General features: G+C 53.5%; 1 protein-coding gene across 14 annotated transcripts in view; it reads left to right on the top strand.

The window, feature by feature from the left end:
* Nucleotides 1-923: 923 nt before the first annotated feature.
* Lrp8 (LDL receptor related protein 8) overlaps nucleotides 924-25,624 on the top strand; it is an 88,307-nt gene continuing 63,606 nt past the window's right edge. For 4 of the 14 annotated variants that reach the window (XM_031378093.1, XM_031378095.1, XM_031378096.1 and 1 more), the window contains exons 1-2: nucleotides 924-1,227; nucleotides 1,949-2,068. In XM_031378093.1, the coding sequence (XP_031233953.1) occupies nucleotides 1,128-1,227; nucleotides 1,949-2,068 (220 nt within the window). In that variant the 5' untranslated portion in view covers nucleotides 924-1,127. The remainder of the gene's footprint in view (nucleotides 1,228-1,948; nucleotides 2,069-25,624) is intronic. The other 10 variants (XM_031378098.1, XM_031378099.1, XM_031378097.1 and 7 more) reach the window with 4 other exon arrangements.

Consider the following 25,624-nt stretch of genomic DNA (forward strand, 5'->3'; position numbering starts at 1 on the left):
TCTCCCTCTCTCTCTCTCTCTCTCTCTCTCTCTCCTGAAGAGAGAAGGCCGATTTAACACTGGGCCTTGGCACCCTCAGCGGGCCTGGTTTACACCCAGTGCCCAAGAATCTCATTCTCTGAAGAAGGCTGTGCTGCTGGGTCAGGTTCACCGGCAGGTGGCTGAAATCTAGTCTAAGCTTTGCCTTTCTGACACCGTAGAGTAGGGGAGGTGGGGTCGCACTGCCAGAGGAGGGGCCTTCTTTGTGCAGAGGCTAGTGGGGCCCAAAGAGAGACACTAGACGTGCGGCCTCTGGCGGCAAGGATGACACATCTGGGCCTCCACAGTCCTTGCCCTTCTCCGCAACAAGGATTACCTTGCCATGCCTTCAGGGCCCTTGATCTGCTCCTCTGCGGGGCCAACAGAGAAGGATGAATATGGATAACAGTCTGTGCGTCAGACCCTCACCTCTCTCAGGATCACACAGTGTATAATAATCACAAGAGCCACACGGTCGCAGAAAGCGACTCGCATAGCTGAAGCTAAGACAGGTCTTGCCCCGCACCCCTAGCTTCTCCCTGGCAATGCTTTCAGCCTTCCCGCGCTCGCTCTGCGCGTTCACTGCACCGGCCTGTGCGTCTGGAACACCTCCTTCACCACCACCACCCCGAGCCCAGGCTCTCTTCCATGCGCCTCCTTCTCTCACCCGCTTGCCACCTCCGCGGGCAAACCAGGGGGCCAGAGGCTTGCGAGGCTCGTCCTTGTGTCTACAGCTCCCAGCACCTGCGCGCGCACAGAGCAGGGTCGTGGGGCTCGGACCGAGAGAGGAGGGGACAAGGACAGGCTGGGGGAGGAGAAGAGGCGGCGGCGGGAGGAGCGTGGGGCGGAGGCGGCGGCGGGAGGGAGGGAGCGCGCGCGCCGGCGGCGGCCGCCCAGGGCCGGGGCCGCGCGCCCAGCCTGAGCCCGCCCCGCCGCCGAGCGTCACCGAACCTGCTTGAAATGCAGCCGGGGAGCCGGGGCGGGCGGCAGCGGTGGTGGTGGCGGCGGCGGCAGCGGCAGCCCCGGCGCCGCGGCAAGGACTTGGCGGGCTGAGACGCGGCGGCGGCGCGGGGGTCTCGGGGCGCGGCGGCCGGAGCCCCGGGCCCGCCATGGGCCGCCCAGAGTGGGGCGCGCTCCGGCCGCTGGCGTTGTTGCTGCTGCTGCTGCTTCAGCATCTCTCCGCAGCGGATCCGCTGCCTGGCGGCCAAGGTGCGTACGGCGCTTCCCCGGCCGGCTCGGAGCCGCCAACAAAGCGCGGCCAGAGGGGAGGGCATGCTGTACGGCGAGGCCCCAAGAGAGAGGCTCCGGGGGCCCCAGCTCCCTGGATTTGCCTTGGATCCCCCCCATCACCGTTCTGGTTACCGAAGCTCTACCCCGGCTCCGGGCACCCTCTTGGGTGAATGGGAGACACCCCTCCCCCCCCCCGCGCCGCGGCCCATGAACTTTGCCGGAGGTAGTCGTTCAGGGTCTGGGGTTTGGTTTAATTTGACACGAGCGCTCCATCGCGGTGATGAGCGAAGCGGTAGTCTTTTTCTGACAATGCGTTTCCGGGGACCCCTGCGGGCGGAGGAGAGTGACAGGTTGCGAAGGGACTGAGCCCGTGCGCCCGGTGCGTGTGTCGCTAGTGTGCGGGGCTTCCCGCAGGCTAGGCTTGTGTGGACCTGACTCGCGTTGTGTGTGAGGGTGAGGGTGTCTGAAGGCGGGGTATAGCCACGGGCCGTTAAGCGTGTGTGTCGGGTCTCGCTGTGCCATCATCGATCCTGCAGTGGAGGAACCCGTGGCATCCTGTCCTCTCTTGGAATTAAGGTGCTTGGAGTACCGGAGCTCACCGACATCTCTCCCTTTCCTATAACCCGCTGGACTTCTCGGCTGCACGGTGGGGAGCGGGCTCCTGTGCAGTGACCCAGCTTACAACCCCCAACTCCCGCAGGGCCGGTCAAGGAGTGTGAAGAGGACCAGTTTCGGTGTCGGAACGAGCGCTGCATCCCCTCGGTGTGGAGATGCGATGAGGACAACGACTGCTCGGACAACAGCGACGAAGACGACTGCCGTGAGTCGCGGCGACCAGGGGAGAGGGAACCGTGTATGGTGGGGTGGGGTGGGGGGGGCGCCATGCTCCGCTGCGCACGTGGCTGCATCCGTCATGGGGCCACCTGCCCCAAGCTGGCGCGGCCTTGTTCTGGGCTGGGTGACTCTTAGCAGTCTGCGGGAGCCGGGTAGCAGGCATGTCCTGCTTAGGGTGGAGCCCAGCACGGCTTGCTGGAGCTACTAGCCCGAGACTGTGGGAGGGGACGCGGCAACCCCTGCACACCTCTAAGCTCTATGGATCGGATCCCCAACCTGGACCCCACTGGGCGCGCACACTTCAAAGTTCCAAGCAGCTCGGGCCGCGAGGGGCTCTTTCCTTGCTGGGTTTTATGAATGAATGGGCTCCCCGGGGCCACTGATTGGCTGCGCAAGGACCACCCCATAGGCCTGTGGCCGGAGCGGCCAATCCTGGGACTGACGGTGTGCTGTAAAGGGCTCTAGGCCCTGCCCTGGCCCGCCCCGGCCGCACCCCCGCGCGCATCCTCCTCGTGCTGTGCTCAGGACCTGGTCACAGCCCGCTGCCTTTCTGTCGAGTCACCCTTCAGAGAGCGTTTTCCTTCTGCCAGCCTAGACTGGGTGTGAGTCATGGGGCCACCAGCTAGGAGGGGCTCGGGAGGAAGAGTGCGTTTCCTGGAAGCCACCGGAGCAACGGCAGAGAAGGCAGGCCAAATGCTAGCCCCAATGCCTTTGCTGAGCGTGGCCTTTGTACACCCTGAGCTACTGAAGGAAGCTCCCCCTTGCGCGGGCGGGTATTCAGGTGGCTGTGGGGCTGGTCCAACGGAGTCAGCAGGCGTTCTCTGCTTTGAAAGGAATGAAGTTCCTGGTACCAAGAACCCACACTCTTCTAGGCATATCTACCCAGGAGGCCTTTGAGTTGTCATTACAGAGGCCTGCAGTCTGCCTGCCGATCGATGTTGGGTGTACAGGATCAGGCCAGCTCTGCAGTGTGGAAGCACAGTGTCAGAATGGGGAGGGCACCAGGTGGGCACACACCCAGCACTCAGGAACGGTAGGCTGAGCAATAACTCGGAAGCAGCCTGTTAAGTCCTTGAGGCTTCCTGGTTTAACATTTTTGGTGGGTGGGGTACATGTGTAAAGCATGTATATGAAGATAAGAGTAAAACTTGTGGGAGTGAACTCTCTCCTACCTTGTTGAGTCTCTGCCTCAAACTCAGCGTCTTCCAGCTTGACTTCACCAGCCCAGCCATCTTACTGGTCCTCATTGAGCTCACAGGCAAGCAGAGACCTTCCTTGAGTTCTTTTGACTATTCGCCAGTCAGCCTGGCAGTTCACTCTGGATTAGCCTAGACCAGGCTTTTGGGCATGCAGAGCCTGACTGCCTCAGTTTCCCATTTGAGCTGTAACTGCAGCCTGCAGAGGGCTAACACTCTTCACAGTGAGTGGGAGCCTGAACTTAGGCATCTTCTACCAGAGTTCTTAGCCTAATCCTTATTCTATGCTATGTCTGTGGTTGCGTAAAATATTAGAGGGAATCTCATGCCTGGGAATTGTTCCGGTTTTCTCAGAGGGGCGCACACAGGACAGGGTGCAGAAAAAGAAACCTCGTATCTTATCCCCTTGGCTCTTTAAAACAATAGTCTTGTGAGTGTGATTGTGATTTTCCTTGTCATTTTATAGGTAAAGATAGTGGCTCGGAGAGATGGGGTGTTTTTCCCCAAGGTCACACCTCACAGGCAGGATGGATGGCAGAACTTGGTCAAGATCTCTGCTTGTCTGTCAGCTCAGGGCATGCACTGATGTAGTAGGGAGTGTGGTGTAGACAGGAGGGCCTGCGTACAATTCACTTATGAAGGTGTGTAGACATGACAGGCAAGGGTAGCTGCTAATCTGAGATGGGATTGGGAGATCTCTGGGGCAGACAGTCTGCCAGCTGCTTTGGTTTGAGATGGGCGAGGCAGGATTCTAGGCAGTTAGTCGGCCGATGTCCATGGTGCCAGTGGTGTGGAGTAGAAAGTATGTTGCACACGGCTTGACCCTACAGCTTGCTTTCTCTGGTGCCTCACCAGGATGCCTGTCTTTCGGTTCTATGTTAGATCATAGGAAGTCCTCTCATGGGGCTGGCAAGAAGGGGAGGGGAAGGTATTTGGAAATTCTGGAGCTGGAGAAATAGCTCAGTACTTAAAATACTTAGTCCTCTTGCATAGGACCAGAGTTCAGTTCTAAGCATCTACACCCATGCCCAGCATCTTACAAGTTCTTGTAACTCCAGCTCCAGATCTGATCTGACACTCTCTTGTGGCCTCTGTAGGCAACCAGTGTGTGTGTGCGCACACAGACACATACACTGAGGATACACCATTCCAGGCCACCTGCCCAGACTCCCATCCCTGTTACTTCTTCACTCTGCTCTGTCCACAAGGGGCCTGGTTCCTCAGCCTCTCTTGGCCCCTAGGCTGCAAAATAGAGTGGGGGCAGAGTTGTAACTTGTAGAAATGTTCAGTGTAGGCACAATGAATCCAAGCTTCTGATGCAGCCCGAGTACCAGGGGGCTGAAGGGAAAGAGGGAGCTTTTGCATTGGGGAGGCTGTGACAGGTTTCCTATAGAAGGCTACTGTGGAGCTCATCCCTAGAAGAGTCACCCCAAGACTTGTCATCTTAAAATAAGGAACACAGGTGGGTCATGGTGGTGTGTACTTTTAATCCCAGCAGTTGGGAGGAAGAGGCAAGAGGATTTCTTTTGAGTTTGAGGCCAGCCTGGTCTACATAGTGAGTTCCAGTCCAGCTAATGCTACGTAGCAAGACCCTGTGTCAACAAACACAATAAAAGGTGAAACAGTCCCCATGCTACAGAGGTCACCACCAGTGCTCAGAGAGGTAACCGGACTCTCAAGTCATACAGCTTGTCCTTGGCTCTGAAACTCACACTGAGGTCTTCTAAGTCTTGATCTTTATCTTCAGGGAGGGCTCTTGGAGCTTAGTGGAACTTCAGTTCCCAATGTGCCTTCAAAGCAGAGGAAGGGTCTGACACCCTAGGGGTCCAGCCAGGGGAAGTTGGGTGGGACTCTAGCCTGTGGGCTCACATAGGCCTGGGTTTCCTGTTGCTTCCTGGTGTTTGGGAGTAGAGGTGGGGATTCTGGTCTCTGGCCAGGCCTTTGCTCCTAGACCATCAAACAGCACCTATTCATACTTGTCAGGCATTTGGGACTGCCGGGCAGCTAGCCCAGGCCATGTGCCTCAGTCTATCAGATGGTTAAGCCTGAGAGGCCTGAGCCATCTCCGCCTTGTAGAAGCTCAGAGGGGTAAGGAATAATGTGTTTGAGTAAAACTGCTTCGATGTGCATTCAGGCATGCAACTACAGAGCCTGCACAGGTCCCCCCCAGGCCTCCATTTCTCATCCTGAGATGTGTGAGACTCTCCCCCACACTCCCTACTGCCCCAGCTCCTGGAATGCTGGACTGTTTTGTGGGAGATTGGATAAGGAAGCACCCTTTCTGTACTTACCTGCTTTTCCCTTGCCTTAGCAATCTGCCGCCATCTATCCATCTTACTCAGTGAAGAGCCACTGTAACCCAGCCTCTTGGGCTCCAGGACCACTAGTTGGTCCTGGCCGAGCCACAGGGATTCCAGAGCTTGCCTGGTTGGTGGCCTTATGAATGATGACAGTTTGGCTACAGGTCCTGGCTTGTGTTGTAGCACACATTTGGCTGTTGGGTGCAGTTAGTTAACCAAGCCCCACTTCATTGCCCCTTTGGATAGATGACATCATTGACAGAGAGCTGTTCTTCTCTGAACCTTGGTTTTCCTGTCTGACCAAGCTGTTCTGCCACCTCAGTACCCTGAGGATGGAGCTGGTTCTGTGACTTCTTTGTTCCCTGTTTGGGGCCTGTGCCCACTGCCCTCCAGCCTTTTCCTGCATCTTCTGAGCCTGGCCACCGCTGCAGCTCAGTCACTTGCCTTCTGCGTCTCACCTCCAGGTCTTTGTGTGTACTGTCTGCCTTCCCTTCCCAGGACACTGTTCTCTCCCATGCGCTCTTGCTTTTCCAGTGTTTCTCAGCCTATGGATCACGGCCCCATTGGAGAGGTCACATATCAGTTATTCTGCATAACAGATATTTACATTATGATTCATAACAGTGGCAAAATTACAGTTATGAAGCAGCAATAACATAATTTTATAATATCATTAATATATAATAATAATATAATAATAATCTAAGGAACTCTATTAAAAGATTACAGCATTAGGAAGGTTGAGAACCCCTGTCTGAGACTTAAGACGAGGACTTTCTCCTTGAAGAAGGTGTCACCCTTCCCTCAGGCTGAGATAAGGGACTTTGGAAATACTGAAGTCCCAACTCTGTGCAGCCCTGGATCAGATAGCTCCAGTTGTCCCCTCCTGGCTGAATGGCCCTGGTGACAACAATCCCTCCTTCCCAGAGATGTGTGGTTAACTGACCTGTGCTTGGTGAGCAGACGGCAGTTGATGAGTGGCAGTGGGTAGCATGGTGGGCGAAACTCACTGACCATCGCTACTCCGGCAGGCACTCAAACCTTACTCCATGACAAGAGTTTCTGAAGGCTCCAGCAGGGGGTGTGGCTCCAGCAGGGGGTGTGGCTTCAGGTAGGAGTGGTGGTGGTGGTGGTGGTGGCTTCAGGCAGTGGATGATGGTACAGACACAATGGAGGTGGCTCCAAGATGACCTAGAGATGCAGAACGTATCCAGGAAGGACTGGGGAAGAAATGAATCTAACAGATGTGGCTGGTCTCTGAAAGTAGACTGGGACTGGGAAGGGCTGGTGGCCAGCTTCCTGCTTCTTTCCTTCTACTTGTGTCGGCTTTTCCCCGGCAATGCAAACAGGCCCCAAGCTTGCCTTGCTGTCTGTGCCACTGAATTGTTCAACAGGCCTTGAGAGTGCCGAAGGCTCTCTCTTGGGTGTTCCATGGCCCCTCCTGGCTCAGAGTCCCCTCAGTTTCTGAGGCTCCTTCTGGCCCATGGCTGTGTGGCTTCTTCCTCCCCTACTGCTGCTGTTGACTGACAGCTTTCCTTCTTGGAGAATGAGGTAGCAGGTGAATCTGAGGGGCCTCAGGGACAGGAGAAGAACAGGACCCAGAGGGCTAGTGGAACAAGCACCCCTTCAGGGTATAGTCAGGTGGCATTCTCCTCGCCCAGTTCCCAAGGCCCTCATTGTTCCAGGAAGGTGGCTGGGCCCCAGCTGGGTCTCTGAAGGTATAGGTGCCACTTCTCCCAGGGTACCTTTCCATACCCTGTTGTCTCTTTAGTCTCAGGTTCTTTCTCAATGCTAGCCCTGTGCTAGGCACATGGACTCCAGAATAGAGACCTTCTTCTCTTCCTCTGGACATCTCTACCAACCAGTACTGGCTTTTCTCATCTTCTCATCTCTGTTTATTATTTATTTATTTATTTTTGGTTTTTCGAGACAGGGTTTCTCTGTGTAGCCCTGGCTATCCTGGAACTCATTCTGTAGACCAGGCTGGCCTCAAACTCAGAAATCCTCCTGCCTCTGCCTCCCAAATGCTGGGATTAAAGGCGTGTGCCACCACTGCCCGGCTCTGTTTAATTCTTATTCCCATTTTTAAAGAAGAAACAGAGGCTTAGAGAGAAATGGCCTATGTGCTGCACGTGGCCTGGTGCTTCTGGACTGGAGCTTTGCCATGTAAAAATGGCTGGCTGCCTTAGCTCCTTTTTCTTCCTCCGCTCCCTTCCTTCCTCCCTCCCTCCCTCCCTCCCTCTGTCCATCCCTTCCTCATTCCCTTTCTCCCTCCCTCCCTCTCTCTTTTCTTCCCTCTCTCCCTCTTTCCCTCCCTCCCTCCTTCCCCTACTAGTCCCCCTTTTCATATTTATTCCTCTTGAGTCATGGTCTCACTCTATAGACCGGGCTGGTCTTGAATTCACAGTAATCCTCCTGCCTCAGTCACCTGAGTGCTAGGATTACAAACACAAATCAGCTTCTCTCTCAGCTCTGTCCATTCTGTTGGGGTCAAAGGACACATTGCCCAGTCCTGTCTCCCTGTGGTACAAGTTTCTGGCCTGGGGAGCGGGGCTGGAAGGGATCTTCTCTGGAGACCCCATGGAGTCTCAACATAGGCTTCTCTCCTAGCCTCATGGGCTTTTGTTACCTGTGCTATTGAGAAAGGAGGACCTGACAGTGGCCCTGGAAAAGCAGTGTCAGCTGGTTATCACTGCTTCACCTGTACTCTGCCTCTTGGCTTCCAGAGCTCTGGTGCCGTGCCGTGAGGGCCCATTCTCAGAAGCAGAGTATTCAGCTTCTGAGTGGGACTGGAGGAAGAAAAGCAGATTTCCCACCTCCCATTCTCGTACACCCACCCGCCGCACCTCTCTGTTCTGTGTCTGGCTAAGGGACAGGCACATGCCTGCCACACCCCAGAGCTTTGGGCTCTGGAATCGGGGACAGTAGGCACATACTGTGCTGCCTGGGCCCTGCCTGGCCTCTCAGGATGTCTGGCAAGCATGGTAAAGTGATTTGTTCTGTGTCCATAGGCTTCCTGAGTGTGCTCTCTGCTGGGTTTTACTTACACAAGACCTCTAGGCAAGGCCTGGCAGTGTGTGACTGCATGTCATAGAAGACAACACTGAGAACCAAAGTCGCTTCCCCTGAGCCACCTGCTGGGTCAGGGGTAGGACTTGCTTCCAGCTATGGGATCTGCTGCAGCCAGAAGGAAGAGATCAGTTCAGACACATCAGTCAGGAGAGTGTGTCAGACCCATAGGTGTGCCACAGCCTCTCTTTCCAAGTATTCTAGGGATCTCTGCCAGTCCTTGTCATAGGGTGTCCTGGCTCCCTCCTGAGCAACACTAGCCCTGGGGTGCCTTTGGCCATCAATCAGGAAGGACCCCTGGTTGCAGCTGTTTTAATTAGCAGCCCCTAAGCTCTCTGTCCTGCTACAAGCTGCTATGTCACCCACCCTGGGGCTGGAGAGGCCCAGGAAGAGCTTAGGGGAGGAGAGAAGGCTCCCACAGGGGAATTCTGCTCAGTCCAACTCCATGCTTCCCACCACCATTCTGGTCTTGTCTCTGTTCAGTGGGAGCCAGTCTAGGACCCATAGCTAGGAGAGTTGGGCCTTGAGAGTATGGACTCTGGGATCCTATCAGGCCTCTTGAATGTCCTGATGACTAAGTGACCCAGCACCATTCACCCAGTTCCCATGACCCCTCACTGCCTCTACCTACAACCTTCAGGATTTATTAATTGTATGCGTATGAATCTTTTGCCTGAGTATATGTATATTACCGCATGAGTGCCTAGGGCCTGTGGGGGTAAGAAAAGGGTGTTACATCTCTTGGAATTGGAGTTATGGATGGTTGTGAGCCACTGTGTGGGTACCGGGAATCACACTTGGGTCCTTGGCAAGAGTAACATATGCTCATAACTGCTGAGCGGTCTCTCCAGCCCCAAACACTGCCTTCTAGAACATAACAGGACAAAGAGGTGAGAAAACCTTCCTGCGAAACTGCACCCGCCAAAACGATGGTCCTGTGGCCCCTGGAGGTACTCAGGACACTGGCCTGACGGCTCTACAAGGAACTTCATCCCCATTACTCTGTCACTTTTCTGCCACCAGCCTATCACACTCAGTGCTGCCCTGCAGACAGGCACCTGGGAGGGCGACGAAGGCAGTGCGTAGGCCCCACTGCCCTGAAGAGGACTATCAGGCTAAGGAGCCTCACAGGACTTGCTCCGTTACTGGGAGTTCTGGAGTCACAACTTCAGTTGATTCTGTTTATTCGTTTTTATTCTTCTTTATAGAAAAGAACCTTCTCTGATTACATGGAAGTAATTCTCTTAAACAAAAATGAGGTCCTGTTATTCAGATCATTTTATCATATCATATATAGTGTGTCCCATGCCAGCAACACACATTACTCAATTCTTTGGTCTTTATAGCTGGACTCTTAACTAAAAACAAAAACAGCCGGGCGGTGGTGGCTCACGCCTTTAATCCTAGCACTTGGGAGACAGAGGCAGGCGGATTTCTGAGTTCGAGGCCAGCCTGGTCTATAGAGTGAGTTCCAGGACAGCCAGGGCTACACAGAGAAACCCTGTCTCAAAAAATCAAAGGAAAAAAAAAAAAAGCAAAATACATGATACTGAGACAAACAAAAGATGACCACATCTGAGGAATACCCATGTATGCCCTAATGGCCCTGGTGTCCAGCCAGCCCAAAGGACCCTAAGCACAGGGCCACCTTGTACCAGCTCTATGATACAAACAAAGCAGTCATATTTGGGTCACACAGAGCAGAGATAAAGGACAATTGTGTTCTGGCCCAAGGACACTTACCCACCAAAAAACCCACAATATAACCAAACTATTGCTTCACTTGTCTCAATGCATTAGTAGAACCCATCTCCCTCCTAGCTTTGCGGTGATTATTCTGTTTCTGTCCCAAACTGGCCGTGTAACTTGGACAAGTGGCTTCCCCAGCTCAACTTCATTTCTCCCTTCATTCATCATTGGTCCTTGCTTTATCTGCACTGCTGGGCCCTCTGAGCAGCAAACTTCTGCCTGGGTCTGAACTCAGGGGTAGAGTGAGCCCGGGGGATGGAAGACTACCCTAGATATTGGGTAGTCTGGGCCTGTAGAGAGCAGTCGGGCATTTTAGGATCCAGAGTTCAGCCGCAAGGTATAGGCTTCTGTGACCGCTTTCCCCTCTGTATGCTTAAGTTCCTGGCTGGGTTGGATAAGTACAGTAATGGAGGTAAGAGGGCTAGCGAGGCTCTGCTGCCCTTCCAGCCATCCAGAAGCAGCCGCAGCATGGAGGTGTGAAGACCAGTGGGTGAATATTCCCGGCCCCTTCCTGAGCACATGATTCCTGCATATGCCAGCTGATGTCCTCCGCCAAGGGCGCAGCAAGAGGGCAGCTGCTGAGAGAGTAACAGGAGAGATAGATGTAGGTCAGGTGCCTGGAGGGAAGGAGGCGGACCAGGCTTCAATAGTGCCTCAGCGGTCACTTTCATCCTGACTGCTGTAGGGCCCAGGGCAGCTTCTACGTGGCCCCAGGAGCTGGCTCACCTTTGGTACACAGTGGGTCCAGGAGGACATCAGGGACATAGCAGCTGATGAGAAGCAGGAAGGTCCCACCAGGCCCAGGTTAAGCTGCCTGGCTGAGTAGCTGGAGGCAGCGTGGGCATTCGTGATGGCCTGAATCCAGGGACATTCAAGCCAGCCCTCCTCCGTGCCCACTTCCTAGACCTTGGTCTGTTGCCCATCACCCTTAAAGTCCGGGTCTTTTATTGTTTGTTTTAGAGACAGAAAGAACATGACATTGGGTAAGTAGGGAGATGGCAAGGATCTGGGGTGGGGGGGGAGATTTGGAGGGAAGGGAAAAGAATTTAATCAAAATATAGTGTATACAAATTTTTAATTAAAAAAAAAAGTCCCTTCTTTTGGCTACACTGCTTGGGAGCAGGTGTAACCAGGAGGGAAGTGATCATTCTGGACAAACCAAGGTGACACTCTTCCTCCTACCCCTGCCAAGGTGGCCCAAACCAAGCAAAAGCCCCCACCCCCACCCCCAGGCTGTTCCCAGCCTATCCTGTGCCTCTGCAGTCTGGGCCATAGCCTGCGATGTGCTGTGTGGCTTCTCCCTGAGAAATGAGGTGGTTATCCACAGCTGGGGGCCAGCTATAGGCCCATCTCACCCAGTGGCCACTTGGCAGATCCATAAACCTCTTGGCGTGTCTCTACTCTTTGAAAGTGGGCACCTCTAGGCTGTACTCAGCACAAATCCTCTAGGATTCTGTTGTTTTCCTCTGAAATTCAAGGTGTTCATAGAAGCTGGACTCCACCACATTCAGGTCCTGAGTATGAGGCTCCAAGATACTTCAGGGGGCTCACATCCAAAGACAGGAGGGGGAGCTGTGAGAGCCTACCCTGTGGACCCCAGGAGCTCTGCCCTAACCCTGAGGGGACATGCCTGAACTGTACAAAAAAGAGGAAACTATATCAACAGCATGGGTGTATGTATGTGTGTGGTAAGTGTATGTGTGTGTGGTAAGTATATGTGTGTGGTGTATATGGTGTGTATGTGACATATGTGACATGTATATGTGTATGTGTGGTGTGTGTGTGGTGGGGTATGTATGTATATATGTATGTATGTATGTATGTATGTATGTATGTGGGGTGTGTGTATATGTCTGTGGTATGTATGTATGTATGAATGTATGTATGTGTTCATGCAGAGGCCAGACACTAACATTGGTTGTCTTTCTCTATCGCTCTTCTTCCCTTGAGCGCCGACACTCATTGCTACGGTTAGACTGGCTGACTAGCAAGCTCCTGGGTCTGTCTGTTTCTGCCCCCATGCTGGGGTTGGTTACAGGTTACATGCTGTGCTTCCATGGCCAGCTTTTACATGGGTTTTGGGTTCCAGCCCGGTCTTGGTGCTTACACAGCGAGTGTTTCTGCTCCTGAGCCGTCTCCTCCGTCCCTGCTTGGAGCTCTTTATGTCTGTTTACTTTTGCTAAGCTATCTGGGGTGACTACTTCATGCTTGTGAAGCTTGTCTAGCCAGAGCGGACTTCGTATCGGCCATCTCCTCCTGCGGCCAGCCTCACCTGTGCACGCCCTGGGTCCGGGGCTGAACCAGCTGGTACTAGCACCATCATGGTTCGTGTGTCCGCTAGTTCCAGCCTTGGCCCTGGGTAAGCCCCTTGAACACAACCTCCAGACTGTCCTGTGTAGGGATTAAGCAATGCCTGTCTCATGGAAAGCACCAGAATAGTGTGGTCCCCTGAGTATACACCATGGGTTGGAGGTCACACAGTGTGGACTGCAGTCACAAGTCACCACTTTCTGCCTCTCCTTCTCTCTTGGTGGTCTGGGACTTCCCTGCCCCTAAGTTCTGTGCTGAGTTCTCTCTCCAGAAACCCAGGCCTGAACCCTTGTTGCTACCAGAGAACCGAACTATGTTGCAAGCTCCTCAACAACAGGATCTCGGCCCCACCCTAAGACCCAGGAAGCTGCCCTTTGTTGTGACTTAACTGCAGGACCCTGGTAAAGCCTATGGCTCTCCCTGGGGAGGGTTTCATAGACCAGTATTTGAGCCACTCTGGGCAGCAATTGAACTGCAGCCCCAGCTCCTAAGTAGGCCTGACTAGCAATCTCAGCTTAGCTCATGTGCAGTTGGGAGCCTAGGTGTGAAAATCCTTCTCAGGGTTTCAACTCATGATAGTGAGGCCAAGTCCAACCTTCAGTACTTTTAAACTGAGCAACTCTGGGCAGGTTGCCTGACTTCTCTGGCCTGACCTCCAGCCATCACGAGTGGAACTCTCTGGGTGACAGTTGGATCCATTATAGAAGCAGAAGCAACAGGAACAAGCCTTGACACCCTTTAAACCTGTCCCTAAGAGACTGCCTCCTGTACCACTGGTGAATGGGGTGGGAGGAGCCAAGGAGCCCCCAGAAAGATTCTTTAGTACCCCCGAATTCTTGTGGCTCTGGCTGGAACTCACTGGCCCAGTTTCGAGTGAGTCTTTTCAGGAACCTTGTTAAGAAATGAGCGCAGAGCCTCAGGGACCCGCAGAGGGTGGTGTGTGGAGGAGGTTACAAGTCTAGCCCTGCCTCTGGATGTACCCAGGAAAGGAAGGACACTGGGCCCTTCAAAGAGGACACTGGCCTGTGATGCAGAGTGTGACAGGCAGGGCTGAAGGGCTGCCTCACCTCCATCCTCTGTCCCCTGCCCGGCCCCAGCATTCTATCTTTGGGAATGAGGAGGGTTGAAGGGAGAGGTTCAAATTGTTCTGTTCTGTGCACCGCTGAAGGCCTCTATGCCTGGCCTCAGAGAGATGTCCCTATGAAAGTCCCGAGGCACCGCGTGAGCGAGCTTTGGCCATTGGGTAGTAAAGCTGCCTCTGGCCAGCACATCCAGGAATCTCTCAGAAGCCAGGGGTAGGGTCTAAGCACCTCCTGAGACAGGAAACTCACTGACTGCCCACTCCTCTGTCCGCCAAGACAGTGTTTTCAGTCAGTCCCACCTGCCTGCCTTCTGGGTCCAGCTGATTTAGGAGCCTCTGCTTACAGAGGCTGCTCCCACCTCTCTCAAGTCCACTCTGGGTCCCTTCCTCTCCACCCTGCCATTGCCCCAGCGCAGGGAGGGCTCATCCTGCTTGAAGGTCTCCAGCTCTCTGACCTTAGTGTGGGGCCCACAGGCTGCACATCCTCAGCCTCCGCCGCCTCCGCCGCCACCACCGCCGCCGCCATAGGTATGCCTGCCTCCTGTAATGTGACTGGCTTCCCGAGGACAGATGTGCCTTGCTCGGAGGCAAAGGTGACATCCTACAGAAAGTTTAGCTTCCTGGGCAGCAGTGACAGCCATGGTACAGTACATGAGTGTGGGGCTCTAGCTGGAATCTCCAAACCCTGCATTCTCATCTGTTGTGGCCCCCCAAATCCTTTCCCCTACCCCCCTTCCCCCCGAATTGACTCACCCTCCCAGACTCCATGGTAGTACGCCGCCCTTGAATTCGGTCTTCTGCCTCTTGTCTAACCTCTTCTTTGCAGGGGCACTCTGAAAGGAGCAAGGCTGCCCTCCTCTTTGCCCGCCTTAGAGATGGCGGTCTCCTCAGATGATGTTCAGAGCCGGTTGCAACTTACCATGCACCTGCCTCCTCTGTGGCCTCAGGTCTCCATCCCTCCCCAAACCCCAGGACTGTACTCCAGCCATCTCCATGTGAAAAGCTCTTCCCTCTTCCTCATGAAGTCCATCCCAACTTTCTCTGTAGACCTACCGTTTCCAGGGTGCTCCTTTGACACATTTCTCGCCTTGCAGGTTTCTCTCCATTTGTCCTTGTCGCTCTGTGATGGTCTAATAATAACCTATGGTTCCCAATGTATATGTGACACATGGGGGGCAGCAGGGGAATGCCTGTGGTAGAAGGGAGAATCAGAGTAAATGGAGGGTGACCCTGGGCCTTGCATATGCCCAGTGCTTTCTACCTCTTGCAGTATGTCTTCTCCCTTGGCACTCGGGGTTGGGCATAGGATTACTGAGAGTTGTGGGGAAGAGTGAAGGAGACTAGAGCCCTGGGTTTCTCCCTCCAATGTTCTCTGAGTTTGGTTATGTGGTATGGGCCCTACCCCAGGGTTACTGGCTCCTGTTCTATGTGTTATCTCCTTGGAGCCTCAGCCTCTGCCACTATGAAGGGGTGGAGGACCCATGACCTTCTCCCTTTATGTTGTGGCTGGGGTAGGGACTCTCACAGGTGGGGCTGGCCAGCAGGCGGCTTGCTTTTCCAGTGAAAATTATGTTTGCCTATTGCTTGTCACTGCCAAGTGCTACCCCACACAAGGGTGACTCACTCATTCTGGTCTGCTCAGAACTGTCTCAGGGTTAAAAATAAGTCTCACGTCTCAGGAAGCCCTCAGGCCTCTAGACACTGGACCATTCTGTCTGCACTCCCACAAGTCCTGACAGCTGCTCCCCACTCCCGGAGCCCTACAGTAGGGGTTCCTCAGGTACTTGGGGAGCCAGTTGGGCATGGCTCACTTGAAAAAAAAAAGTGCTGTCTCTACTCCATACTTTGGGGAGTGCAGAGAGGTGTGGAGGTGGGAAGTTAGGTGTGGCTGGGCATCCTAGGTGCTGCTTAGAGGACCAGGACTCCCAGGCACTGATACACAGTTTGTTTCCAACGCAGCATACGATGGCTATTTGGTTTCCTCACTCTTACCCTGCTCACCTCTCCAAATTATGGGGAGACTCTGTAGCCCTGAAGGGTCCACCTGTGATCTTCTTGCTATTGATACTCAGCAGGACATTTATCAAGTCCTGCTGTGGCCTCATGACTTCCAGGGGAAGGCAGCACTGAAACCCTAGACAATGTCAAACAAAGACACAGGCCATCTGTCTCTTATGAAGCTTCACAGTGGACGTGTGTAGTCTTCAAGCTCATTCAAGCTCATGATAGCCCTTGGACGGGGGTGGGGTGGGGTGGGGTGGCATGGTGAGAAATTATGATGCCCATTAAACAGATGGGAACACTGAGCTCTCAATCTCAGCACTCTAATGGCTAGGGAGAAAGGAAGACAAGAGGGCGGCTGTGTTATGGTCATGGTGCCTGTCAGGGGTGTTGCTGGGTAGCCTGTCCTCACCCTTTCTGCATACCTACTCCATCAATGTCCTCATCTGTAGGGACCATGGGGACAGATGGAAGATGAGGGGGAAGTACGGGAGGAATGAAGAGGGGATGGGAGCGCTGAGAAGGCAGGGAGAAGGGAGGGGTCCACGCAGCATTGCGGCTTCCTCTTTGGTTCTCACAGTTTGTCTGCACCGATTCATGACAGATGGAGGGAGGGGAGAGCTAGTGCCAAGAGGCTGTCACCACAGGCAAGCAGAGCTGGGGGGAGGGTGCTTTGTGTCCATGGTTTGTGTAGGGAGGGGAAGCAGCTGGTGGTCTGGCTGCCTGGCCTCCTCGGAGCCCATTCTCCAGGAACTTGGGGGTGGGTTACGCGTGGATGTTGTGGGGCAGGAGAGTGGGCAAAGGGGTGAGCCTGCCACCTGCCTTGACTGGCTGTGTTCTTGCCCCTCGCCACCAAGGACAGATGTTGCTCTCTTCACTGGGTGTTGGGGGTGGGCAGGGGCTCTGGGGACTGGCACTGAGCTATGCTTAAGGAAGGGCCCGGGACTGGAAGCCTTTGGATCACAGAGAGCATGGGGCGGGCATCAAGCAGGATGCCTTCTGGGCCAGCACTCATACGTAGGTGTGCTATCTTGATTTTACGAAGCTGCCTTCGTGCCCCTTGTATTTCTTCTAGGCCCTGAAATATTCCCAAAGTGGATAGTCCTGACCTGGGGTTGGTCTGGCTCCTTTGGTGTGTCTTGTTTCTTTAGGGTGGTTTCAGCAAGCACCCAAACCTCAGTGGGCACAGAGTGGCCAGGGGACGCTTGTTAGCGAGGTGGGTGGGTAAGTGGATGGATACTTAGCTTGCATACCTTCTGAGATAGATCCTTGCTCCTTCATAATGCAGTCCTGAGCACTCAGAATATTCTGTCTGTCTGTCCTGAGGCCTCAGGCATCCCAGGCTTCCATGGGCTCCCCTGGGGCCTCTGGCTGGTCTTCCTGACCCAGAGCATCTCTGTGAACACTGAGACTCCCCTGAGTCTGTCCAGTTTCTTAGTGACCCCTGGCAGGGTTGGGTCCCCAGGGTGTTGGGTCCGCAGGGTGTTGGCAGTGGTCTCTACTAAGCCCTCAACTTGTGTTGGGTCACGCCTGTTCGGTTCTCCCATGTGCCTTGTCAGCACACCCTGCCTCTATCCCTTCTTCACAGAGGAGGTGAGTGAGGGAGAGAGTAATGGGGGATTTCCTTGGGTACGCATCCAGAAGGCAAGGGGCTGGGCCTCCTGAAGCACATTTGGGTGTGCTGGGGCTTGTGGGGGCTCCTGGCCTAACAAGGGTCTGGAGGTAGACTCTGTCTGTGCTCTAGCTCATTCCCAGGCAGGTCTCTAGCACCAAGTTCCAGCTGCGTAGTTTCACATCAGGAACTGAGGACCTAGGGCCCAGGGCCCCTACTGTCTGTGAAGCCAACGTGTAGTCCCCTTTGGGAAGGAACCCAAGGTCCTTAAACTGACAGGTGATTTGTCTAAAGCAACCCAAGATGTATGTCGGGCTAAGGCCCTGGTCTCTTCCTTGAACATAGGCATATCATTAACATATATTTTTAAAGATTTACTGTATTTATGAGTATACTGTAGCTCTCTTCAGACACTCCAGAAGAGGGCATTGGATCCCATTACAGATGGTTGTGAGCCACCATGTGGTTGCTGGGAATTGAACTCAGGACCTCTGGAAGTGGAGTCAGTGCTCTTAACAGCTGAGCCATCTCTCCAGTCCCCTCATTATTATTAATAATGACAATCATTAATGATAAATTACGGTGTGTCTACCTCGAGCCAGCTCAGCTGGATAGCTGAGGGGAGTGGAAGATGGTGTGCGTTGTGAGCAGGGGAGATGCTTGTTCCTGGATGGCAGCCACTGCTGTCTCCTCCCCAGAGCCTGACTGACACTGGCTGAGTACTCTGGGTGCCGCTGAAGTGGCTTGGGTAAGCCTCAGTGGCTGAGAAACAGGCTCTGAGGCCACCCTAGTGGAATGCCCACTAACCCTTCTTCCTTCCATGTCATTTATCGAGTCATTGCACAAACACTGTTGCCAGGTCTAGGCCCCAACCCAAGACAGCTCCAGGGCCTAACCTTTCTCCCACAAACTTTGGCTCTTTGGATTCTTGGAGGTGCACTTTTCAGTGAGCGTTAATGGATGGCCCTGGCGCATCACTCCACCATACTGTGACCCACTCTACCACTACAGTCACACAGTATGAGAGTCGGGTGGGTCAGCTTCCCTCTTAGGATCAGGGTATCCTGTCTGCCCAGGGCTATAGTGGTCCCCACCTCAGAGGACTGAGAACTGATGGTCACAGTGGACAGTGGCTACTTAGTGGCCTTACTCTGTGAAGCACCAAAAAGGTGGGGAAACTCATCTGAGGTCACACGGCATATGAAGGGATTGAGGATTTGGAGTCTGGGGTCTGGTTCTCAAGCGCTGTGTGATAGCCTTGTTGGAAATGGATATTCAAGGCATCTGACATCCTGGACTAATCTCAATCTCTCTCTCTCTCTCCTCTCTCTGCCTTCAAGACCCCAACCCCCTCCCTAATCCTGTGTTAGAGACAGTCTTCATTTTGTCTATCAGTATCTCTGGGACCCCTGGGGAGCCTCTCACCTCCCACGTGAACAGGAGAGAGCAGGCAGGGGCTTGGGTACAGGATATGGGGGGTTTCCCCACTCAGGTTGAGATCTGTCACAACATTAACATTAATTAAGCCGTGTTATTCAGCCCTGCGCTTACCAGAGCTCCTGACAGCAGATTACCCATAAGTGAGGCAGTAAATTTACTACGTGTTTCCCGAACGTTCAGAAGCAAAGGCCACATTGGGAAAGGCTTGGAGGGGGAACGGACGACGACGACGACGCTCAGTTCTCCCTGGCCTGTACCCTCCCCCATCCTCATGGTCTGCGCAATGGTGGTGTGTGTGGGGGTGGAGGGGCGAGGGGTTGGCTCCCTGGAAGACTCAGGTCAGCTGACTGCTTCCAGCTGACTGCTTCACTGGAGTACAGAAGCTCAGGGCAGGGAGCTTGGCAGCCCCTCTGCCTGGTGCCTCAGCTCTGCCTCACAGCAGATTGCCATGTACAGAGACATTCCCTTCAATTCCCTCTCATGGAAGCACGCAGGCTCTGCGCACAGTAGGACTCAGCAAAGACAGCTTTGGATCTGCCTATAAGACTGCAGTTCACCTCGGTGTTGGCAAACACATTCACGTGTTGCAGTGCAGTCTAAGGGACCTACCTCCGGTTCCCCCTCCAGCAGAAACAGAGCTCCCCACGGCCAGGTGAAAATCCAGGAATGCTACAGTGTAACCTTTCCCCAGCTTGAGTTGTAAGGGCAGATGGCCCTCCCCCCCCCCCCCCCCCCCCCCCCCCCCCCCCCCCCCCCCGCTTCAGCTTCATAGCAAGGTGAGGGGCGGGGCCTCTGTTAGGTGCAGTGTACCCTTCCCCCTAAGTCCTGCTGTCTTCCTTGGCCTATGGCTGGGCCATGCCTGAGACATTTGGAATAAATCCAGGCCTTGGGTGCCTAGGATTTTTTTTTAATTAATTAGAGCATTAAATGGTAGCCCAGTGGGAGAATCCCACCATCTGGCTTGTCACAGGAGAGGCAGGCAAATCTCTGCATATTTTTCTGCAGTGTGTGAGCATCATAGGAAGCCACCTGTGCGTGTGTGGGTATGCAGCCTGTGTGCTGTATCGTGTACACAGTGTGACTTGGAGTAGGGCACATATGAGTGTATAAGTGACTGAGTGTATCTCTTTGCATGCATGCTCATCTGCATGTGTGTGCACTGTGCCATGCCCTAGGGCCTGTATGTCCATTTCAACATACTTCCCTGTGTGTGGTCTAGGTCCAGGCCTGGCTCGAGAGTAACGTGAGACAGTCTGGGCTGTGTGCCCAGCGGCCTCTTGAGCCTTCCTGGCAGAGGTGGTGATCATAGACTGTCTGGGCAGAAGGCAAGATGGAGCTAGGTTTGGCAGGTATACACTGGCATTGGGAAGGAGGCAGGAATCCTTGTGCTGTGTTTGACAGATGGGGAAAACCCAGGCCGGTCCAAGCACAGAGCCAGGATGGAAGGACAGAACTGGAGCCCAGTCTCTGGACCCCCTGTTGTGTTTTTTTTTTCTGTTCCCCTAGGTTATTACCCTGTCCAGCAATTTGAGCCTTAGGCATCTTTTATGCTGTTAGAGTTTTGTGGTGGCTCAGAGAGGTTCCTGAGAGAGTACCACTCGTTTCACAGGACTGACCAGGGTCAAGCTCTGAGTTCCCACTGCAGCTCCTGTATTCTCATTCTTTAGAGGAGGTACCCTGAGCTGCTGGAGAGCACTGGACCTAGTAGGTCTATTCATTTGTTGTGCGGTCTAGGTCCATCATGTCCCTCTCTGAACTTCAGGAGAGTTGTAAGAACTAACTAATGACTGGACAGGTTGTTCGTGAGAAGAGTGCTTGCCTAGCAGGCACGGGGCCCATGGTTCAATCCCTAGCACTGCATATCAGGCATGATAGTGGAGGTAGGAGGATCAGAAGTTCATGATCACCCTTGGCTACACAGTGAGTTTAAGGCCAGTGTGAGCAACAAAGTGATCTGCTACCCTGTGTCCAAAATAGATAGATAGATGTTAGATAAATAGATAGACAGATAAATAGATAGATAGATGGATAGATAGATGATAGATAAGATAGTGTAGTTCAGTTTTAGAGCATGCATGAGGCCTTAGATTCATTTCTCAGCACCAAGTTAAGTGAGGGTGCATATGTAATAGGCTCTGTATACCTTAAGGAGCAATGAGGTGGCCATCACTCCATGGTCAGGGCCAAGTCTCACATTCCTCATCTAAGAATACATTATATACACCAGGCCAAGTAACCTGCATGTGGTCACAGAGCCAGTAAGGGGCAGAGCCAGGATTTAAGCCCTGGGACCTGTATCCTGTTTCTGACAGTGGAAGATCACAGCAGGCAGTAGACTCTCCCAAACATCTGTGCCCAGAGGAGCTGGCTACCCAAAGGGAAGACCAAGGGGAATGAATTTATTCTACAGTGCAGGCAATGCTTGTGCGGTAGGCGGCTTCGCCTCCGTGCAAGCCACAGAGAGGCGTTTTACTGGGGGAACAGGCTGGCTCAAGGCAATTGGTGTCTTTACCTCAGTGCCATAAGGAGCACCGAGGAGGTAGAGTTGTGAGGTGTGGGCCAGAGGCCTGTGAGCAGGGAGGCTGCGGGCATCTGGCCCTCCTCCTCGACTCTGCTCCCTTCCTCAGTCCATGTCTTGCTCAGCTCTGTCTGTAGGCCCTGGTCGCTAACTCTACCTGGGCTGCTTGCCCTCTGGCTGTCTCCCAGGACCAGTGCCCTGAGACAAGGTCTCCCCCTCCCCCTGAAGTCTTCCCTAACTTCAGAGTTCACCAGTACCTGGCAGGTGCCTGGCACACAGTAAGCACTCCTCCCCCCATCCTGATTCTATGGCTTCCAGCAGTAGAGACCTGAGACTCTCCTACTGAGTGGGATGAGTGAAGCTGGGGCCCTTGTATTTGTTAGGTCTAGTTCTTCCTCCCAGCCCCGTGCTCTCAGAAATAAGATTCAGACTCAAAATATAAATTGGCCATATAGCTAGGCTGTTCTCTGACTAGATCGTAACTATAATAACCCATTTATTGTAATATGCCACATGGCTGGTTACCTGTGCTCAGGTACCAAGCGTCCACCTTGCCCCACCTTCCTGTGTAAATCTCCCGCGCCTGGCTCTATCCCAGAATTCTTTCTGCCTCCCGGATGTCCCACCTTCTATTATACCCTTTCCTATAGGTCATAGGTTTTTTAATTGACAGGTGATGCATCCATGCAATACACAAGATATTCATTCTCTCTGAAGGTCCTCTCAGGTACTACACCTAGCACTGAAGGTGCTGTAGAAGGAGGGACAAGGGGAGGCCTAGCAACCTCTGCACCTAGCCCTCCCTGAGTGAACCCGGGGATCCCCTCTACCCTAAGCACTTGCCAAGCAGACCAGTGGCTGCACGTGGGCTTGCCTTTCCTCCCCCACCCCTATTTTGGCATAGCTGTCTCCAAGGTAACGGGGAATTTTCCCTCACTCTCATCATTAGGGTGCCAGAGCAAACAAGCAGCCTAACCCAGATGAGCCTTGGGCCACAATCACACTCTTCTGGGGTTTTCTTTTTATTTCTAGCAATTTTGAGAAGCTTGAAGTAATTGGTATTCCGCACAGGTTAACAGAGGCACTGCCCCCTCAGTATTATGCCTTAATTTTCTTTATCACATAGCAAGTTGGAATGAATCGCCTGCTCCTGCCTTTTTCCCACCGAAACCTATTACTAGCCTGTCTGCTGGTTAAAGTCATTTCGTGGCAGCTCTTGGCTCCTTGCCACTTTCCTGAGAATCTTTCTGACCAGAGCCAAAGAACAAGGAGGGTGAAGAATCCATTTGTACAAAGTGGGGGTCTCCCGTTGAGAACTTATTTCCCTCCCTGTTCAGGAGGGACAGCTTTCAGCCTCTTGGCCTGCACAGACTGGCCATATGTCAGTGGTGGGAACGGGATTCCTGGGCCTGCGGTGGGGGAGGGGTGGCCACGCCTGCTGCTCCTGGCACCCGTGTTAGATCCCATGACAAGAGTTTCTGGGGTTCTGCAGCTTGCCTGGGAGAGTCTCTGATGGCCGAGTTGGAAAGCCTCTGTGACTAGTGCCCCCACATTCTGGCCCCACGGGCCTGAGTAGGTTAGCTTTGTATTTTGAGACTCTAAAAATTTTATCTTGGAATATGGGAAATTGGATCTGTGGTTCTGTGGCTCCTTTGTGATTCTGAGAGAGGTAGGTAGATAGATAGATAGATAGATAGATAGATAGATAGATAGATAGATAGATAGATAGATAAAGATAGGTGATAGATTGATAGATGGATGGATAGAGGGATGGATGGATGGATACCATGCTTGCACAGGGTCTCTCACTGAGTGTCACTAAATACAGAGCTCACTATTTGACTAGACTGGCTGGCCAGTAAGCTCTCAGGTTCTACTTGTCATCCCTTACCCTCCTAGAGTTATACATGTTGTTGTTTGTTGTTGTTAATATGTGTGCTAGGGGAGCAGTCTCAGGTCTTCCTGCTTGCATAGCAGGCGATTTATCAGCTGAGCTGCCTCCCAACATTCCCCCCTGATCTTTTCAGCTGCACTTAGTTCTGTCCTGTTGGGTCCTGTGAGGGAGGAATTGCTTTGCTAAGTTTACCTTAGAAGTGTTACCTCAGGTTGACCCCAGCTTCTCTGGCTTCGTTTCCCTGTTCATAAAGTTGAGGACTGGGCCAGGTAGCCTCCAAGGCCCAAGTTCCAGGTTTGTTCTGCCTGCCTGTAGTGCCCCGTGTGGTCTCTATCTAGCACTTCATGGGACCTGAGCCACACGTCTCCTGTCCATCTGAGCCCTCAACCATTCCAGAAGGAAGGCTGCCTGGCTCTCCCTGAAGTCCCAAACGGAAAGCTTTGATGGTGAAAAGCCTGGGTGGGGCTATCCAGTCCACTACATGATTTCGATATTTATATCTCTTTGAAGTCAGTCTGCCCCAAAATGTTAGTCCTGTGTTCTAGGCAAGGAAACTGAGTGCTTGAGAGATGAACGCATCTATTGTACAGCTTCTTCCTGGGACTTTTTCTGTGTTACCTTGGGCTGCACAGCTGTGGCTGGAGTCAGACACAAGAGGTCTGGGTTAGAGAGAGAGAGAGAGAGAGAGAGAGAGAGAGAGAGAGAGAGAGAGAGAGAGAGAGAGAGAGAGAGAGAGAGAGAGAGAGAGAGAGAGAGAGGGAAGGAGGGAGGGAGGGAGGGAGGGAAAGAGAGAAAGAGAGAGACAGAGAGAGAGAGAGAGAGAGAGAATGAGAGAGAATGAGTTCTGTCCTAACCCAAATCACCCCTGTCTCTGAGGTCCAACTAAAGACTTCCTCTTCAGGCAGCCTTCCCTCCCCTAGCTCAGTATCCATGTCCTACAGCTGGTCCAGAGAGGGGGAAGCAAGTGTCCTCTTCTACCTTTGCTTTTTTGGGGGTGAAAGGATGGGGCAGAGTTTTACTGGCTGGCCTTGAAACCCACCCACCTCTGACTCCTAGGGGCTGTGATTAGAGGTGTATGCCTTCATGCCCAGCCTACCCTCCTTGCCTCTGATCAAGACCCTTGTCTTGTCCCATTCTGGATTATGGCCATTGCTTTGAGGTCCTTGTTACCTCAGCTCGGCATAGATTGTGTAGGAACATCTGCCTTGATGTATTCCTTTGAGCTCCGCTGACTTTCCCACCTCGCCTCTGTGTCCCCTTTGGTCCCCACCTCCGAGCTAAGCTCTGAAGTTGTTCCTGCCTTCAGGGCCCATTGCTCCATCCCTTGGGTATCTGCCTGAACCCTGGGCTCAGCTTCCTTCTGGAAGTTGGCGCTGACATGCTGGTCCCACACAGCTGGAGAACTTTGCATCTGTCCCCTTTACTTTCACCTATAGGCACCTGGAACAAGCCCTTAAATTTGGCTCATGGGCAAACTGCGCCTTTTCTCTTCCAATGACTACAGGAGGAGGAGACTGAACTACAGGGGGTAAGGGACTTGTCCAAGGGACTTGTACCCCCCAGAAGCCAGAGGTGACATGTAGTAGTGCCCAGGATTGCCTCAGCCCAGGCCTAGCTTTGTAGATGTCTCCAGTCCATAGAGCTTTTTCACTGCAGCAGACTGATGAAGGTGTGCATTCCCCTGGTCTCAGCTGGGGAAGGTGGGTGAGGTATGCCTGCGTCACCGTGTGCTGAGCCTCTAGGATGACTTAAGCAGCCTGGTCCTGTCTGGTCGAGGCTCCTTAGTCTTCCAGGGTGGAAGCTGTGCACCACGCAGCATCTCTGTGGTGCTGATAGATGGAGAGTTGTGTGGTACCGAATGACAGGCCTTTCACTGCTTTCCTTGGAGCTGGCCTATGCACACTGCTGGGGCTGGGGGTGGGGAAAGCACCTCCTGAGGGGTGACACTCTAGGCCAGGGATCCTCTGGTTCATGCCTTGTCAGGTGGGGGCACTGCCAGCCACTAGCACAGTGGTACCCAAGCCCTCCATCCCTCACTCCTTTGCGCCGGGGTGGGGTGGGGGGTGGGGTGGTGGTCCTTGGGCTTCTATGGCCTGGTTTCCTTGCCACTTGATGCCGAATTCTGTTCTGGGAACTCTGGCCTTTCCATTGGCAGTTGATGGGGCCTTAAGCCTAAAGAAGCCTGCGCAGGGTCCGTCAGCATGTTAGCAGTGGGGCTAGAATGCAATCTAGAACTTTCTAAACTGTAGCAGAGCTACACCTCCTCCCGTTTAGGAGGCCTATGGCAGAAGAACAGGTTTCCAAATGTAACAGGCCTTGTAGGCCTGAAGGGTGTGTGTGTGTGTGTGTGTGTGTGTGTGTGTGTGTGTGTG

Source organism: Mastomys coucha, unplaced genomic scaffold, assembly GCF_008632895.1.
Source record: "Mastomys coucha isolate ucsf_1 unplaced genomic scaffold, UCSF_Mcou_1 pScaffold18, whole genome shotgun sequence".
Taxonomy (NCBI): Eukaryota; Metazoa; Chordata; class Mammalia; order Rodentia; family Muridae; genus Mastomys; species Mastomys coucha.